The following is a 19,413-nucleotide window of genomic DNA, read 5'->3' as shown; positions in this document are numbered from 1 at the left end:
GGCACGGATGTTAGCTCAGGGCAAGTCTTCCTCAGGAAAAAGAGGAGGATTGGCAGCAGTTAGCTCAGGGCTAATCTTCCTCCAAAAAAAAAAAAAAAAAGAAAGAAAAAAATCATCACTGAAACAAAATTTCAAGATCACAAAAGCACAAATTGGGTCTGAGAAATGTCTTTTCAGTAGTTTACCAAACAATTTTATTCACAAATGAGAGAAAAAGAGTAATAATAAAATATTATAATTCATATTTTTATAAGATAAACACTTGTAGAAATAAAATACTACTAATAAAATAACTGTCTACTTCTTGCTGACCTAGTTCTAAAAGGTAACTACAAACTAAAATTGCAATTTGGTATAGGTTTTTCTTTAAAAATATTTCATTAATGGGGGAAAGTGCAGAGAGATGAACAAGAAAAGTAGTTAAGCACTTGTAGGTTATCCAGAAGCTCTAAGTTTTATAGCAGAAGAATCAAAAAAACCAACCAGTTTCTAGCCCATAAAAAAACTGATTTGATTAGAGTCACTGAATAACCAACAGAATTTGGCCATAAGTGCTTGCCTCTACTCTTATACAACCATAAATCATTTACTTCTTTTTATGTAAGTAACATTTAACTGAAGCTAAGAGCCTACAGCATGATTGACAGTAAGATCTAATATTTTAAAACATTAAACACTTCTCATAATGTATGCTAGCTTATGAATAAATAGTGAAGCGACACGTTACTTAAAAATAAGGCTTATTTTAAAACTAGTCATGAATGAAAATACACACGCACAGTGCACACTGAATATTCTAGGCAAAAATAGGTTCACAACCATAGTTGATTTTGTGTCAAGTCAGAGAAATCCAGAAATGTAAAAACAGAAGTCAATAATACAGTTCTTATTGAATAATTCGGTAATTATAGTCAATCTTCACATATAGAAGTCAGAAGGTCACTTTGACATCATCTATACTCAGTTCAGCACTGTGGGCTCCAAATCTGTAGTTAAAATGCCCTAAATTTTAGCTTTCCAGATTGCTTGTGGAATTGTCCTTTAATTTAAAAGAAGTCATATAATCATGCATATGCATGCATGTGAAATAAACCTATCAAGACATTGTCGGGGAACAAAGAACTAATTTTACTCTAGAAATTATACATTTTCCCTAAGCTAAATACACTGGAAGAGACTGAACAAATAGTTTATAGTTTTTGCATACATTAGGGCTCTACAACAGTTGATTAAATAGCACATTAGTAATAATTAAATCTCAATTCACTTGTAGTGATTGAAAAAGCAATGCATTTGGAGTTGAAAAGATCTAGGATTTGGTGTAATATCTACTCTTTTCCTTTTAAGCCAGTTTCTTTATCTATAAATGGAGGCAGTACAGGTCATATCTACTTCCTAGTGGTGTTATTAGGATATACCATGTAAAACATGGGCTAGTGGTTTGTAAATTGAAAACACTACCTGCCTGTTTTGTTGCAATCAGTTGTAATGTGTGTTACAAATAACATGCAACTATAACTTAAAATTTCAGTTTGCAAATGATTTATTTAAAAAATAATTTAGAGCAGATCTAAAGTCACTCCTGTAAAAACATCCCTCACATTCAGTTACATTTTCATTTGTTTTGTTGAACAGGAAAGGAATGAACTTAGAACTATTGCTTTATGAACTGCACATAACCAGCAGCTTAACCTATCTAGGCATTCCCAGGGGAGTGTGTTTACATCATGAGCTAACATCTGTGCCAGTCTTCCTCTATTTTGTACGTGGGATGTCGCCACAGCATGGCTTGATGAGTAGCACATAGGTCTGTGCCTGGGACCTGAAATTGTAAACCCTGGGCTGCTGAAGTGGAGTGTGTGAACATAACCCACTAGGCTACCGGGACCCCCCATTGCTTTTATACGAAATTATTTATCAGATATTCATGTAAAAATGTTATTAAGATTGGGTCTGTATCTATTTTCCTAGTAAGGCCTAAATACATGTTTATTATCAAATTGTGTATTACAAATTAATTTACTCTGAAGCAATTCGGATGTAATTAAAAATTTATAATAGAAATGATATCAAAATTTAACAATGTGTACATAAAAATCAAATGATAGATCTCAAATATATTACAAAGGCATAGGAAAAATGGCTAAAAGAAAATATGCCAAATGTTAAGTGGATGCTGGACAATGAGTTATGTTTTTCCTGCTTTATAATTTTCTATTCTTGTAAATTTTTCTCCAGTGAAAATCTGTTACATTTATTTTTCCCCAGTCAGTTTGTAATTTAAAAAGATACTTTTTATTATCAAAGTAACATATATTCAGTATTTGATTGATACATAATCATAAAAGAAAAAATTAGATGATGCCAAGTTAGTAATAGATAGTGAAGAGCAGATCCTTACAACACTGTAATGAAAGCAGTTGTCAAAACTAAAGGGCAACAAAGACATCTTCTGGACATCTTAAGAACTGCATAGTTGTTTTTTATACAAAGGATCCTATTTCTATCTAAAAGTAATAGTTGTTTAAAAACCACACATTAAGAAGTGTAAAATCAATGTGCATTAGGTTTGAAATTTTAAATATTACATGATTAAATTACAAATATACAGCATTTAAAGAAGAAAAGATACAAATTGTTGCATACACATTGGAATTAGATAGTTTCCAAAATGTATTTAAAACTATTTCCAGATAGATTATAAAATACAAATATTTTAGTAAAAATAATTTATTTTCATGTAAGGAATATATAAAATAGTGTGAAAACTACATGCAGTGTTGAACCAATACTTGAAAAATTTAAATACAATACTTCATGAATCATAGAGCCCATTTTTGTCAAAATATGATTGGCAATTTAGTCATTAATTTAAAGAATTGTATTTAATAAATGAACAAGCAGATTGAAAACCATATTTGACTGATTTGTGATATGTCCTAGTACCAGACAATGTAATATTTTAGGAAAATTATTTGCAGTGAAATATAATTATTAAGGGTCCAAATGTTAAATACGTCCACCCATTTGAACATCTTTTCTTTTCAGTTTGAACATGTGTTCTTTTTAGCCTAAAACTGTCTGTAAAATGATCTCACTATGGGCACAATTAGCGAGTTTTCTGTATGACAGTGCTCTTCTGTTCTCAGAGCGTGAGTGACTGCTTGCAGGCGCGGCGAGCCCCTTCAGGAAGCACTATTGATGCCAATGACCTGCATCTCTGAACAATTCTTAGGGGAGACCTAGTTTAAGGGTATTTTTTTCAAAGTACTGTCCTAGAACACTATTCTGTAGTTCAACTAGCAAAACTCAGCTTGCTCTAGTAATAGCTGTATTTGGTAAGAGATGTATGCTTTAGCTTTAGGTAACGCCAAATGAACAGATATTCTACAAACGAAAGTATATTATTTCCAAAAATTACCTTTTCTAAGTATCTTCATGTGACAGGCCATAAGGAGATTTTGCAACTAAATGCTTCCAATACCAGAACTAAATATTTAATTCTTTGAAATTTATGTCACTTGTATCTTTTCAAATTGTTATGATATAACAGTTTATGATTTTTCTAATACAGAAATCCAAACAAATAATTATGATAACCATAAAGAAAGTTTAAGAGAGGTGATTTTAAATAAAATTCACCAGGGTGATGGAGATTATAGTCACATGGAACTGAAGTGCTTTAGTAACATAAGTAACTTGATTATCTTATTTTTTTTTCACCAACACTGTCTGCTAACTTTTGCACAACTACTAAACAGAAATAGATTTCTTGGTGTGTGTTCATTTCTCTTTAGGCAGTTACATTCGATTTGATCTTGGAAAGTGGCTGCCAGGAATTCTGTCAGAAATAAAATATTTATGAGTCAAATAATGGTGATTAAATTTCTTAATGGATCATCTAACTTAAGGTAATTCTGCAGTAAATATTTTCTGTATTTTACATGTGTACAATTTCAAAAACACAATACAAAAGAGAAAATGATCCTATTTTTGACTATCTGATTGGGTCATCCTGAGGACTCAGTGGGACACAACTGATGATAGCAGGGAAATCAGCAGGGCAAGAGCCAGGCCTGAGCTGGATCTGCTGCTGAGCAGGTCATTCTAATAGACGAGCTGGAGCTTGGCTACGGAGAGCTGGCACAAGTAATAATGGGCAGTCTAGGTGCACAGGTGTTGAGCAGCAGAGTGGATTCTCAATGAGAAGTAGCAGCTTCTTAGGCATTGAGCTGGTCACTAGCACCAGACTGGAGGAAGGGCAAGTGGGAACTAGAAGGAGAGGTTTGAAGAATTTACCAAATTCTCGGCCTTTGTGATTTCAGAGAGTTGAATTTACCTGCTGTTCAAAATGTAAGTGAAGTGCTTTGTATATTCAGTGAGTAGAGGTGACTTGGGAGAGAATACATTTAAAAGTAGTTCTCAGGTAACTATTTCAGTGTTCCCTCACATAAGTACTAGGTGAGCACTGTTCTACCTTGAGAGCCTTATTTCTAAGCCTTTTTAAATTATGGCGTAAATGTACTGGACTTTGGGAAAGGTTTGGTGAATATGGGAGAAGAAGCCTTATGCTGATAGTTTGTCCAGCTTTCAGAGTAAATATATAATAGTATATAACAATATTTCCTACTTTTATACATGACTAGCAAATTTGGGGAGGTTTTTCTTTATTGATGAGAAATGATATTAAAACACAGAACAGCTTTACCTTCCCTCGTCTTGGTTGCTCTGGTACATTTGTGAAGCTGCAGATGCCACATTCTGACGTGATAAAAGAGATGGAGAGAGATTTATCCCTCTGAGTTGCCGAAAAGCTATTTCTGCATGGATGCTCCCAGGATTATTTGTAAGAATCCCTGCATTCTTGTTTTTTTTGTCTGAAATTAGGAATTATGAAACAATGAGAAGCATTAAGTAAAAAAATAAGGCAAGTAATAAAGTTTGGTTGTTCCTCAGCTGAATTTATATTATACATATTTCATAATATAAATCAAAAATTTTAAATAAAAATATAGAATTGGAATATATTTCTAGCACTTAATACCACTTAAATTTCTCTGAGCTAGTGAATCAATTTGATCCTTTCTAGGTAATTTAAAAAAATACAGATATCCAGAGCTGTGTGCTATAATAAATGTACACATAAAGCGACCATACTTTTCAAAATAAAAATTGGAGCAACATAGCCAGAATATAGGGAAGAAATTACAGGACTTTTCCAGAAAATCCTCAAAAATAGTCACACTATGAATCTTGAAGAAAGATATCTGAGAAGGAAGTTATAGAGATGAATCCAGGGTTGAACCAACGTCAAAAAAACCCCCAAAAAACTATGGCTGACATTCCTGAAGATGACATAGTACTATTAAGGAGACTAATAACAACGTGGCCTGTCCTATTTTACTGATAGCTGTATCTACTGGACAAAAAATGCACATTCTACTATCATTAAAATCCTGAAGTCATAAGTATGTAGAAGTATGAAAAATCAGTTAAAAAATAACAACAGAGTAAATTATGTTGGGTTTCTTTTAACAGAGTTTCCTTTAAGAATAATCACATAGAGCAATCTACTATTCTTAGTGGGCTCTTAGATCATTTTACAATTATGATGACGTTCAGTTTTATTGTCTGACAACGGTCTGAGGCAAAGTGGGATATTAAAACGAATGGAAGAGGTAAGCCCTCAGAGAAGGAGTAGCTACCCCCAGTTTCACCAAGTTGAGAGCCAGGGAAGATCTGGAATTAGGGAAAAGACTTGATCTAAGCCTGAATCAGAATGCATATAACAGAATGAACCATTTTTATGCACTGTCCTTTTCATATACTCACTCCTCGAGAGCTCTACCTCTTGAAACTCTTTCCTACTGTCAGTTTCATGAACATTTTACTTGTAGTTTCAAGGATAAGGTCTGATCTTCTCTTTATAAGATACCACTCGTATCTCAAGAGTCTGTTATCAATTATCTTTAAACCTCTGATTTCTACTTTTAGCAGGATGGACTAACGAACTGGTCTTAGTAGTCATTTGCTATGAAATACACAAAATGAAATAAAAGCTTTGAGAATAAGTCAGGAAATCATTGCGCAAGTATCACAAAGTTCAAATGGCGAGCAAATGCTTCGTTACAACATACCAGTAATTGAGCAGAACCAAAAAATACTGCGGACTCTTTGAAATCAGAACAGCCACATGAAACTTGAACAAACAAGCAATTTTAGGAAATGTAAATTTAAAACGCAATTTTAGAGGCTGGCCTGGTGGTGTAGTGGTTGAGTTCGTGTACTCCACTTTGGCAGCCTGGGGTTTGGGATTTGGATCCCAGATGCAGACCTAGCACCTCTTGTCAAGCCATGCTGTGGCAGCATCCCACATAAAATAGAGGAAGACTGGCACAGATGTTAGCTCAGGGCCAACCTTCCTCACACAAAAAAACCCAGAAAAAAAAGACATGCAATTTTAAGTAGTATTAGAAATCAAAGTAAGATTTTTGTTTTATTTTTAAAATTTATTTATTAATTTTTTTTTTGAGGAAGATTAGCCCTGACCTAACTACTGCCAATCCTCCTCTTTTTGCTGAGGAAGACCGGCCCTGAGCTAACATCCGTGCCCATCTTCCTCTACTTTATATGTGGGACACCTGCCACAGCATGGCTCATGCGGTGCCATGTCCGCACCTGGGATCCAAACCAGTGAACCCAGGGCCACCGAAGTGGCATGTGCACACTTAACTGTTGAGCCACCGGGCTGGCCCCAAGATTTTTGTTTTAAATTTAATGTTTTTACATTCACTTTGAAACTCTTTGTCAAAATACCTTCAATTTCAGGAGTAAAAGTGAAGTCAGATCGCAAGTAATGGCTAAATCCACCAGGAAGAATTACATTTGTTATCTTTATTGGAGGAGCTTTCACTTGGCCAAATGATCCACCATCCACAGGAGAGTTGGTAACAGGAATAAACTACGTAATAAAATAAAACAGTTAAGAACACCTCACTTCCAAAACTCAGATCAATAGGTTTAGTCCTTACCACAAGCCCCAATTGATAAGTTACAATTCTTTATGTCAGGAGTTATATGCTTGCCTAAACTCAGAGTTGGTATGAGGCAAAAACTGTGAAACGACAGACTTTTGAGCCCTTCACCTCCCTCAGAAGCTCGCGGTCTGTGTTTTCAGACTGCGCGGTGGTATCGGGGCGCATCACCAGGATACAGTGCGGCGGCGCCTCCCCCTTTCCGAAGAGTCTCAACAAGGCAAGTGGAGAATTAAGAAAAGGAGAATTAAGCCTTTTCTTCCTTGTACTGTTTCTTCTCTTTTTCTGGACAGGAATTTCTGGACAGTAAGAGTTATATCTTCTATATCTTTGTGGCCCTCATACTTCTCCATAGATACCTTGCAGTTAACTAGTTTTTCGAAAATGAACAAGTAAATAAAACGGGGACTAAGAAAAGCATCTTAGAAAATCATTTTTAATGAACGTGCTAACTCTCTAAATAGTGTTGACATTTTAAGTTAGGTGAGGATTAAGAGACTTTCGAAAGAATTTCAGGAATCAGCAAATGGAGGAGAGAAGTATTTCAGCCTGGAGACTTGGTTTCCCTAGAAATTTATGCCTGCTCTGTCTTCACTAAGACTGACCTTGTTTGTACTTTTAAAAATGTGAATTCTGAAGATGTCATTCAACTCATGCAGAGATATAGGCTTTTGCCATTTGTTTAAAATTACCAATTTCCTTCATTCTTTAGTAAGTGTTACCAAGAGTGCAGCTTCGTAATGAGCACTAAGGGCCTTTTACTAAGGCCAGCCAGTGTCAAATTCCCTAACTAATTCCTTTGTGGGAGTTTCTTCCTGTCTCTAATCTAGAATGTTGTCAATTTTTGTTCTGAAACCAAAGTGCCAAAATACTTAAACTCTGGTTTAAAGGTGAACTTTAGATTTCATTTATTCCTTCTTTATCTGCTTTTAAAAAAGAAAGAACAGCAGCAAATAAAACAAAGTAAAATATATTAGACTGAACTGATAAACTTGAAAAGTATTCTGTTCTTGTGTCTCCTGAACAGCTAAAAGAAATAATGACTCAATTTTGTTCTAGCCATGAAAATAAAAATTACTATTGCATCTTAAAATAGATCTCTCTAAAATAAAGACTTCAAATACCCCCTTTAACTAACCATGTATAGATTAATCAAAAACTGTTTTTTTTTTTTTCCTGAGGAAGATTCACCCGGACCTAACATCTGTACCAATCTTCCTCTATTTTTTCGTACGTGGGCTGCCAGCACAGCATGGCTGCTAAGAGAGCAGTAAACGTCCGCACCTGGGAGCTGAACCCAGGCTGCTGAAGTGGAGCGCACTGAACTTAGCTACCAGGCTACCAGGCTGGCCCACAGAAACAGTTTTTAAATAAAATGTTTACATATAGAATAAGTGGAAGATAATTAAATGATTATATATGGCACTGATTTGAATGGTAAGAATAGGTACCTAGAATCACTCAAGACAACATCACAGTATAGTAATGGGAAAAGTCTGAGTTCACTCTGAGAAAAAGAAAGCAATAGCCAACAAGCAAACCCTTTAGTGAAATACTCATCACTGACTAAAATTGAGTTTATGCACTTTTTCTGCTATATTAGACCAATTAAAAATATATATGGAAATTGGGATCTTTAAAGTTTTTCTAAGTGATTTCTTTACATGTAATTTAGTGAATTTATGTGTAATTTATATGTAATTTTCCAAATTTAGCCAATGATACCTTAAAATAGAATTTATAAATTTTAATGTGACAATTTTATAGGTCTCTCACTGGTGCCCTCATATATGTGGTGTGGTAGGTAGAATAATGCCCCCCTCAAAAAGATGTCTATATCCTAACCTCCAAAACCTGTGACTACATTAGCCTACACTGCAAAAGGGAGTGCAGGCATAATTAAACTAAGGCTTTTGGGATGGGGGATTATCCTGGATTATCTACATGGGCCCAGTACAATCACAAGGGTCCTTATAGGAGGGAGGCAGGAGGTCAGGGTCAGAAAAGATGTGCTGATGGAAGCAGAGGTCAGAGTGCTGCCATTGCTGGAAAAGGGCCATGAGCCAAGGAATGCGGACAGCTTCCAGAAGTTTGAAAAGGCAGAGAATGAATTGTCTCTTAGAGCTTGCGGAAGGAACGCAGCCCTGCCAATGCTTTTGATTTTAGTCCTCTAAGACTGATTTTCTGACTTCTGACTTCCAGAATTGCGAGAGAATAAATTCATATTGTTTCAAGCCGCTAAATTTGAGGACATTTGTTACAGCAGTGCTAGGAAACTAAAGTTTCCTTGAGTTTTCCACTTCTGAAAGCAAGAAGTGACTTGCTCCAGGAATATAAAATAGAGAAAGGGAAAGGAGGGTTAAATGACTGAACTACATTTTACTGGATTATTTGTTCTCTTTCAGAAGTTTTTAGGGCCGGCCCAGTGGCTGAGTGGTTAAGTTCTCCAGCTCCACTGCGGCGGCCCAGGGTTTCGCTGGTTCGGATCCTGGGAGTGGACATGGTACCGCTCATCAGGCCATGCCGAGGCGGCATCCCACATGCCACAACTAGAAGGACCTGCAACTAAGATATACAACTGTGTACCAGGGATATTTGGGGAGATAAAGCAGACAAAAAAAAAAAAAAAAAAGATTGGCCACAGTTGTTAGCTCAGGTGCCAATCTTAAAGAAAAAAAAGTTTTTAGAAAAATTTTTGCAGATAAAACCCACAAATGAACCCATTTCCTTTGCCTAATCTAGATAATCTTTAACACTGTACAACTTTCAGTCTTGCAGGTCTCTGCAGCTACTGTAATAGAAGCCCCTTGGTTAATCGGAAAAAGTCAAAGTTAATAAAAAGTCAGGGAATAATTAAGAATTATATGTATAATTCATATTTATCTTTTAAAGATGTTATTTTTTTTTTATTTTTATTTTTTTCCTTTTTCTCCCCAAAGCCCCCCGGTACATAGTTGTGTATTCTTCATTGTGGGTCCTTCTAGTTGTGGCATGTGGGACGCTTCCCCAGCGTGGTTTGATGAGCAGTGCCATGTCCGCGCCCAGGATTCGAACTAACGAAACACTGGGCCGCCTGCAGCGGAGCGCGCAAACCTAACCACTCGGCCACGGGGCCAGCCCCCATATTTATCTTTTAAAAAAATTCAAAACATAGTACACGCACACACCAATCTTTTGATGAAGGGCCAAGGCCTTTTCTGTAAGAGTCCCTTGATTGGTATTTTATCTGATTGTTCTTAGATAAATCTACCCCTAAGGTTTTGCCTACAATTTCCAGTTTTGATTTTTTTAACATAGCAAGAATTTACAGACATGTGGAGAAAAATTGAACACACAATATGTCTTGATTTTTAAAAATAATTTTCCTATATATTTTGTCTGAATTTTCATAGTTTTCTCCCATATTTTACAAGTTTCTTTCTCTCAATTAATTTGACATTATGTGTGAGTATGTGTGTGTGTGTTTGTGTGTGAGACTGGTCTTTATCCAGACTTTCCAAAGTATCCCATTGGTTTTCACAGAAACATAGAAATACTAATTTAAAAATTTGCACTTACAGTATATCTGTTTATTTAAAGTACAAGAACTGACATAAGTTTTGGAAAAAAACAGCCAACTCTTGACAAATATGTGAATCTACTGTTGAGGGTGGAGGGGATGAGAGGGGAGCCGCCTCATAGCGAACGCTCATTGTGCCCTGGGAATCAGGGAGTTCGTTTTACAGAGAGAGTGGAGGGTCGGGGAACTGGTGAGTTCTTTGAAGCATCTTCGGTAGACTTATCTCTTTCCCCTTCGATATAACTTTTAAAAGAAATCTTTGTCATTGACGAATGTCTTTGCTCCCTGGCTTTCACTTACGTCAGAGGCTCACCCTAGTACGCCCCACTCTAGTCCATGAATCCCATTAGACTTCATCTCTCTCCCGGATTATTCTAAAGCCTCTTAACTGGTTTCCCTGCTGCCAGCCTCTTTCTCCTCAAACCTTGCAAGGGCACAGCTCTAATCATGTTACGTCTTTGGACAAAAAACATAGCTTTTCTAGGTTAAATTTAGTTTTTGTAGAATGGTCATAAAGAATCTGGGTGGTCAATGACAGAATTTCCTAATGATATACTTTTGTGGCTTTGCTCTCTCTCTTTCCCACCATGGTGAGGTACCTTTTTAGGGCTCATGGGCAAAAGGCCCCATTATTCTGCCAGTATACAAGAAAAGAAGCATATCTCTTTCTTGCTAGATGAATTACACAGTCCACAGAGTTGAGGTGAGAATTCCTCCCTTCCCTTCCCATTGCTAAATGGAAAGAGTTTTGTTGTTAGTTTCTGTTTATAAAAGTGATACGTTATAGTTTCTTACCTTCTAGCACTGTCTGACATATTGAGCAAGAAGCACACAGACTTTAAATAATTTGCTTTATGTCAAAGTACGTTATTAGAAAAAGAGGCTTCCCTTGCTTTTGTGTGTGTGCACTCTATTCACCAGAACAAGCTGCCTTTGACAGTAATCACTAAATAGATACTAAAATAATCTATAAAAACATCATAGCTCAGGTTTAAACATTTAAGTAAAAATGCCACAATACAACATGTTTATTTACTAATAATTTATATATTTTCACAGGAAAAGTGTAAATAATACAATTATTACCGAATTTTTCTTTGCTTGTAGTTCAGAGAAGTGAAATTCAGCTTTTGCCCTGTCATCTGAATTCACAGGAATTCCATCTAACATCTGTAAGTTAGGCAGTCGAAATATGAGCACGTGGCGATGTAGCATTTTTCTACAAATCTAAATAAAGTTAAAAATAATTTATTCCATTTAAAAACCTATTTCAAAGATTAACCTTTATAGAGAAGAAAATTTAGCATAGGCAGCAAAGATAGATAATATCTAATTTATAGTATTAGATGATACAAATATGAGCTCCCTTTCTGAAAGATTTCTCAATTCCCTAAATGAAGACAACTTTTTTTTAACCAAGGCTACCATTTGAAGGTTTAGTCTCTTTTTAGAATATATAATATCGTTCATTACTACAGGCAATCCCAACTGATGAGTAGGATTATAACATAAATTTCACTTCTAAGTAATTAGCTTGAAACTTATGCGATATTTTCCCATAGGCACTATCCAATTTAATTCAATACACATCTACTGAAGTGTATTATCCATCACTTCATAGTGTCAACCTACTCTAAAAAATTTTGCACGTGCTTCTTCTTCGAGAAAACATCAAATGGCGGATGACGCCGGTCCTGCGGCAGGGTCTGGAGGGACCAGGGGGCCCCGGCCTGGGAAGCCGTGGAGGCTTCCGCGGACGCTTCGGCAGTGGCGTCTGGGGCTGGGGGTCGCGGCCGTGGTCGGAGCCGGGGCCGAGGCCGCGGAGCTCGCGGAGGCAAGGCCGAGGACAAGGAGTGGATCCCCGTCACCAAGCTGGGTCGCCTGGTCCAAGACATGAAGAGCAAGTCCCTGGAGGAAATCTACCTTTTCTCCCTGCCCATCAAAGAGTCTGAGATCATTGACTTTTTCCTGGGGGCATCTCTTAAGGATGAGGTTTTGAAGATTATGCCGGTGCAAAAGCAGACCCGTGCTGGCCAGCGGACCAGGTTCAAGGCATTTGTTGCCATTGGGGATTACAATGGACATGTCGATCTGGGTGTTAAGTGCTCCAAGGAGGTAGCCACTGCCATCTGTGAGGCCATCGTCCTTGCCAAGCTCTCCATTGTCCCGGTGCGACGAGGCTACTGGTGGAACAAGATCAGCAAGCCCCATACTGTTCCTTGCAAGGTGACAGGTCGCTGTGGCTCTGTGCTGGTGCGCCTCATCCCTGCCCCCAGGGGCGCTGGCATTGTGTCAGCCCCTGTGCCCAAGAAGCTCTTGATGATGGCTGGTATTGACGACTGCTACATCTCGGCCAGGGGCTGCACTGCCACCCTTGGCAACTTTGCCAAGGCCACCTTTGATGCCATCTCTAAGACCTACAGCTATCTCACCCCAGACCTCTGGAAAGAGACCGTGTTCACCAAGTCTCCCTATCAGGAGTTCACTGACCATCTTGTAAAGAACCACACCAGAGTCTCCATGCAGAGGACCCAGGCTCCAGCTGTGGCTACCACATAGTTTTATACAAGAAAAATAAAGTGAATTAAGCCTGTTAAAAAATTTTTTTGCACGTGTGTAAGAAGGTGTGTAGACAGTTAACATAGTAGGTCTGAGGCTGTCATCTTTAGAAGTGTCTGCTGGCAAGGATGGATCTTAACTAGCGTTTGGTACTTGGATTTTGGGAGGGTTCCCACCATTCTTTAACTGATAAGGGTAGTTCACTGTGCCTAGACTACTCACACAAACAATATGATTTATGCTCAACCTGCTTTCTTTCTGGGAGTCTGGAATTTTGGTACATGATAGGCATAGGGTATCTACGTGACCAGTCCCCAACAAAATTCTTGAATGCTAAGTCTAATGGGATTCCCTGGACAGAAACATAACACACATGTTGTTGCATTTTTGTTGCTGGGTGAGGAGTGTGCACTGTGTGAGCCCTCAAGGGAGAAAAAGAGTATAAAGAAGCCTGTACCTGGACTCCTGCCAGACTCTGCCAGGCGGCCCCCATCACCTGGCTGTGTGTCCTCATTATGTCACTGTAATAAATCTTATTAGTACACTTATAAACTATATGCTAAGTCTCATAAGTCCCTCTAGCAAATCTCTGAATGTGGGGTGATCTTAGGGACTGACAACACAGAGAAAGTATGCAACACTGTTTGTAATAGCAAAAAAAAAAAATAATAATAATGATAAAAAGAAGAAAAGAAAGAAATAAACTATCATGAAAAGGGGATGAATAAACAATCTATTATTTTTTTTTTGAGGAAGATTAGCCCTGAGCTAACATTGGCTGCCAATCCTCCTCTTTTTGCTGAGGAAGACTGGCCCAGAGCTAACATCCATGCCTATCTTCCTCTACTTTTTTATATGTAGGACGCCTGCACTCAACCACTGCGCCACCAGGCTGGCCCCAACAATCTATTTTTAAAAAATGTAGTAGATACATATACATTAATGGAGAGACATCCCCAAGACATTTAATTGAGTAAAAAAAATCAGAACATTCTAGGCCACAAAGCAAGTTTCATAAATACCGAAGAATATATAAATAGGCTGTCTCCTCTGACTATAAGAATAACATTAGAAATAAATGACAAAGAGATAACTAGAAATGCCTCATAGGTTTGAAATGAACACACACAGACACCTCAATAATTCATGGGTTAAAGAAGACATCTTTTGGAAAGTAGACTTTAAGAAATAAAGAACAGGGGCCAGCCTGGTGGCGCAGCGGTTAAGTTTGCACGTTCCACTTCGGCAGCCTGGGGTTTCCCGGTTCAGATCCCGGGTGCAGACATGGCACTACTTGGCACACCATACCGTGGTAGGCATCCTACATATAAAGTAGAGGAAGATGAGCACGGATGTTAGCTCAGGGCCAGATTTCCTCAGCAAAAAGAGAAGGATTGGCAGCAGTTAGCTCAGGGCTAATCTCCCTCAAAAAAAAAAAAAAAACAAAAAAAAAACAGGAAAAACACCACATATCAAAACTTTTAGAATGCTGCTAAAGCAATGTTTTTTGTTTTTTGTTTTTTACTTCAGCAAGCTTCCTAGATGAAGAGTAATATGCAAAAATCAGAATTTCTGTATTCCAGCAGCAAACAATTAGAAGAATGTAAAAAGATGCTGTTTAAAATAGGTATTAAAGGGGCCAGCCCAGTGGCGCAGTGGTTACGTTCGCATGTTCTGCTTCTCAGTGGCCCGGGGTTCACTGGTTTGGATCCTGGGTGCGGACATGGCACTGCTTGTCAAGCCATGCTGTGGTAGCCGTCCCACATATAAAGTAGAGGAAGATGACACGGATGTTAGCTCAGGGCCAGTCTTCCTCAGCAAAAAGAGGAGGACTGGCAGTAGTTAGCTCAGGGCTAATCTTCCTCAAAATAAATAAATAAATAAATAAATAATAGGTATTAAAGCAACCGAATAAATATAACCAAAGATGATTAAAAGCATTGGGAGAAAATTTTAAATCTTTATTGAAGGACTGAAAATAAATGTAGGGATATTTGTGTTTAAGAATGAGAAGGCTGAATACTGTAAATATTAGGGGAGACTGCTGCTTGTTATTTCCTCCTTGGCGGGACGTCCCATGCTGTGGTACTACTGGGCTCTTTCAGCCCCGTCCCTCCTTCTCCGGCAGGGAAGCAGACTGACGGAACTGGCAGATCTGGGCATGTTTAGCTCCTGTCTTTCCTCCTGGGAAGGGGCTTATCGCTGGGAGAAGGCACCCTGCTCCTCCAGGAGAAGCTCTCCTCCCAGGTGGAAAGGCCTCAGTCAAGCATTTCCTGTTTCTAGGTGATCATGACTGCCTATTTCTGGGATCTGTCAGGAGGCCCACTTGGCTTTCTCACTAAGCTAAGCAAAATATTGTCATCTTTCCATCTGCAATGGTCATATTTCTCAATTTGTTCAGATGTTACGTGAATAAGGGAGCTACTCATTTGATCCCTTCAAAGGCTCCAACAGAAAAGGAGGCAAATTTCTCCCAAAATTAATTTGTAAATTCAATGCAATTCCAGTTAAAATATCAACAAGAGTCTCACATAGCTTGAGAAGCTGTTTCCAGAACTCATAGGAAGTGTCAAGGGCCCAGAATAGCCAAGATAGTGGAGAAAGATAAAGAGGAGAAAGTGGAAAAGAAGGAAAATTAGAGGTGCTTACTCTAGCAGACATCAAGACTTAATATAAAACTTTAGCAATTAACACAGTGTAATACTGGTACAGGGCTACACAAACAGGTCAATGAGGACACTGTAGGAGCCTGAAAAGGACCCTCGTATATACGACAATGGCAGTTCATATTGTGATCAGTCGGAAGAAGACACTAGTCAATAAACCGTGCTTGGACGACTGTGTATACACATGGGAACGAATCAAATCAAATCCTTTCGCACATTATAAAAAATAAATTATATACAACTATAACTAAATTAACTAATACATTAGAAAAGGAACATACTCACCGGATTGCCATAAACTGTAAGCTCTCTGAGAGAAGAGATACCATCAAGTTTTTCCAGTTCTGCCATATCCTGCTCAAAAGTTAAGCAATAAGTTATTTGGTTAGATCTAACATCTTCAAATGTAGACTAATTTGCAGTAATTATATGTAAGTTTTGGATTGCAGCTAGCTCATGATTGAAACCTCTGAAGCGAGCTTGTGTGACAATATTCTGTACTGTTGATTAAAGACAGATCTGTGTACTATTGATTCCAAATCCACGGTTGGTAAAGATGCCATTCGAGCACGGGGAACAGGCCATACAGCAGCACTTGCAAGAAAAGACCGAATTTTTTCTCAGAAAAGTGACGATCTATTCTAGGACTCAGATTATATTTGGTTAATTCCCCAGAGGCTTGACCCAGAAGTGTGGAAAAGAAGGTGGATCCAGTTTAAACAATTTCAAAGGTACACATTAAACACAACCTTAACCATAAATTAGCAGCATGTGACATTGAATGGACTGCATCCTGATATATTTGCTGGAAATATATAAAATTGAAAAACTATCTCTCTAGCTGAATGACTTCCGTACTAGATGGGATTATTTATTATTATTTATTTAACATGGGTGAATGTTTGCAAATACAATTTAGCTTTTGCAAAATTATTTCTAAATTGCTATTTCTGACAAAATTTAGGCAATAAGTTCAGCTTAAGGTTGTTGCTAGTTGATAGCAATAAAACAAAGTTACTGATATGCTCCTCTTCTTATCTGGAAGGACTAGTGGACATACAGCCAATTCATCTAGTCACTATAAATAAAATTTAGACCTATTTTAGACATTTGGAAATGGAAAATCATAGAGGAGGACTTTGAAAAAGCTCTGACAGGTATCTATAGAGATATTGTGTATTTTGACTCACAGGCAGTTCCTATCTGTGGAACCAAAGCCCGATTGGAAAGCAGAGAAATGTGAAAAGTCTTACACTATTTTCTCAAATTAAATGGAGGATAGCAGTGTTCACTAGAGAAATATTTCTAATAAAAATGTTTATTTCTCATAGAAAATGTTAATGAAAGAAACAGAGGGTTAAATTTTTAGAGGATAATGCTGGTATAAAGTCTTAAAGAGATCAAGCAAACTAATATATTCATAATTGGGGGGAGAGAGCTGATGGCTTCCCATTTTTAATATTGGTTACTTTTTATAGCTGTGTGTTGGAGTTACTTCACACTGACTCACAAAAGTGGACCGGTAAATTTTCAGGAATTTTGTGAGATGGTGTTTTAGCTTGAAATTGGCTATGGTGGAAGAAATTATACCATAGAAATTGGCAAATGCTATTGATTAGGACTGTTTTCCCCAGATAGCCAGCTGTTAAACAGTGGTTGTCACCCTTTGAGTATATTGTCAGGATAAGCACTTACGGCAATAATCGTAATAGTTAAGTCTGGATTGGGGGCTTTCGTTTAGGCAAGAAATAGCAATAGACTATTTCCTGGGGCCATTTCCAGCCTCAGGGGATTACTGAGATGTTTAAAAGTAGACAGAGTTGTTGGATGACATAGAGGGGAGTCATTCAGACACAGGGATCAAACAGGACTGCAAAGCTGAATTAAATAACTCATTTTTCATTGTGTTTCTCTGACTCCTCCTGCAGAAGCAAGACTATAGGCAAGAATTTTCCAAATCTACATAATTGGTCATGATGGCTAAGCCAAAAGCTTCACGGTGGAATCTGTTAGCAAGGATATGCAGTTTATGAAAGACTTTAAAGTAGGTTAATAAGGGACTGCATATATCTTCATTTGAAGCATTGCTGTTTTGCTAATTTTTCTATACTTACGTCTTCCTATCCTATAAATCTTTATCATCCCAAGGGTTATAGTCGGATTGCCCAGTTGTGGAAATTAATGCTGGTGTCAGACCACCCATGTTGATATGAATCGAGAGAAAATCTCTCCCAAAAAGAAAATGTGCACTGAGAGTTAAGAATTTTGAAGAACATAATATTTTCAGTAGAGTCAAACAGAATCCCCAACTTAATCTTTTTATTCCTTTCAGTGCATTTTTCCTAGCTCAATGTGTGGTCATATTAAGGTCCTACAATATTAATGGTTAGAATAAGTTTAATGGTAAAATGATCTATCTAAATTCTGAAAAATATCGTTTCAAGGATAAAAATAAAGAAGGGCTGATCGTGAAATAATCAATACTCCTTCATTAAATGATATATGCATAATCTCCCGTGATTTATCATACAGATTGTCCTTTAGCTATGTTAAATTTTGATAATAAGTAAGCTTGCCTGGGCATTATCCTGTTTAAGTTACTGGGGAGGAAGTTGCTATATCAGCTGATCTGCCATCCGTTCAGTTCCTCGGCGGGGAGTGAGGAGGGTGGGAAGTAGGGCAAGGACACTCCCGGGGAAAAGCAGTTTACCTGGTCCAATCTCCTTGTAAGTATGCGGGTAACTAGATGTCCTGTCACATAGACCAATGATATTTGCTAAGAAGGTCCTTATTTATGAAATTCTTCTAGCAGGACCTCCCTGGTTAAGGACTGCTTGTAGTACATAAGCCTGGAATCTACAGAATTATCAGGTAAGCTCACATACAACATGGAGAGACTTCATAAATGAAACACTCCCTGGATGTGTGAGACCACTCCCAGAAAATCTCACTTGGGGATCCATATTTTATTCTAAGCTAGAGAGTGTGTGTGAGACGTGGAAAGAAAGTACCTGAGAAGACACTGGAATGTCGCAGCCCCTGTGTATCCCTGAAATTATTAGTTAAGCTTGAGACTGGGTGAGATCTCTAACTCATGTAAGTCTGATCTGACAATCTTTTCTGTTAGCTCAGTTGCTATCACTGGAAAGATTTCACATAGGATGGCAATTTTCCTAATTTAGACTTCTTCTGGATAAAGATTTGGAAGAATCTGCCAGTTTTAACAGGCTTTTTTCAGATGAATGTTGTTTCAACCTGGATAAATTAGTTGTACACCATTTTTCTCTGTAAGTCTAATTCCTAGTTGCTATGTAGAAAAGGGCACTGTTCATGATTTCCTTCTAGCCTTGAACAGGCTATTACATCACCCCAGAAAAGGTTCCCTGAACTCTAGCAAGTAGAGCCATAAACAAATATTGATCACATATCTACTATCTACCAGGCACTACGCTATATACCGACACAAACGTGGGGAAAACAGACTCGGTCCCTGCTCTTGAGGGCGAGTCCACAGTTCAGTTTGTCTTTGAGATTGTCTTAGAGGTATGGACAGAAGTAGTAAAATTGGTAAAAGGAGGGCTAACAGATCATCGTC

At 37.8% G+C, this 19,413-nt stretch overlaps 1 protein-coding gene and 1 pseudogene across 10 annotated transcripts in view; one reads left to right on the top strand and one right to left on the bottom strand.

The window, feature by feature from the left end:
* Nucleotides 1-2,036: 2,036 nt before the first annotated feature.
* LRRC9 (leucine rich repeat containing 9) overlaps nt 2,037-19,413 on the bottom strand; it is a 122,357-nt gene continuing 104,980 nt past the window's right edge. For 8 of the 10 annotated variants that reach the window (XM_023627830.2, XM_023627826.2, XM_070249824.1 and 5 more), the window contains 5 exons: nt 16,104-16,172; nt 11,680-11,820; nt 6,817-6,961; nt 4,709-4,877; nt 2,037-3,841 (listed from right to left, as the gene is read on the bottom strand). In XM_023627830.2, coding sequence (XP_023483598.2) covers nt 3,802-3,841; nt 4,709-4,877; nt 6,817-6,961; nt 11,680-11,820; nt 16,104-16,172 — 564 coding nt within the window. In that variant the 3' untranslated portion in view covers nt 2,037-3,801. The remainder of the gene's footprint in view (nt 3,842-4,708; nt 4,878-6,816; nt 6,962-11,679; nt 11,821-16,103; nt 16,173-19,413) is intronic. The other 2 variants (XM_023627828.2, XM_070249823.1) reach the window with 1 other exon arrangement.
* LOC100051276 (small ribosomal subunit protein uS5 pseudogene) lies at nt 12,269-13,194 on the top strand (annotated as a pseudogene).

The sequence above is a fragment of the Equus caballus genome, chromosome 24, assembly GCF_041296265.1.
Source record: "Equus caballus isolate H_3958 breed thoroughbred chromosome 24, TB-T2T, whole genome shotgun sequence".
NCBI classification, from domain to species: Eukaryota; Metazoa; Chordata; class Mammalia; order Perissodactyla; family Equidae; genus Equus; species Equus caballus.
This window is presented reverse-complemented; position numbering and strand designations above follow the sequence as displayed.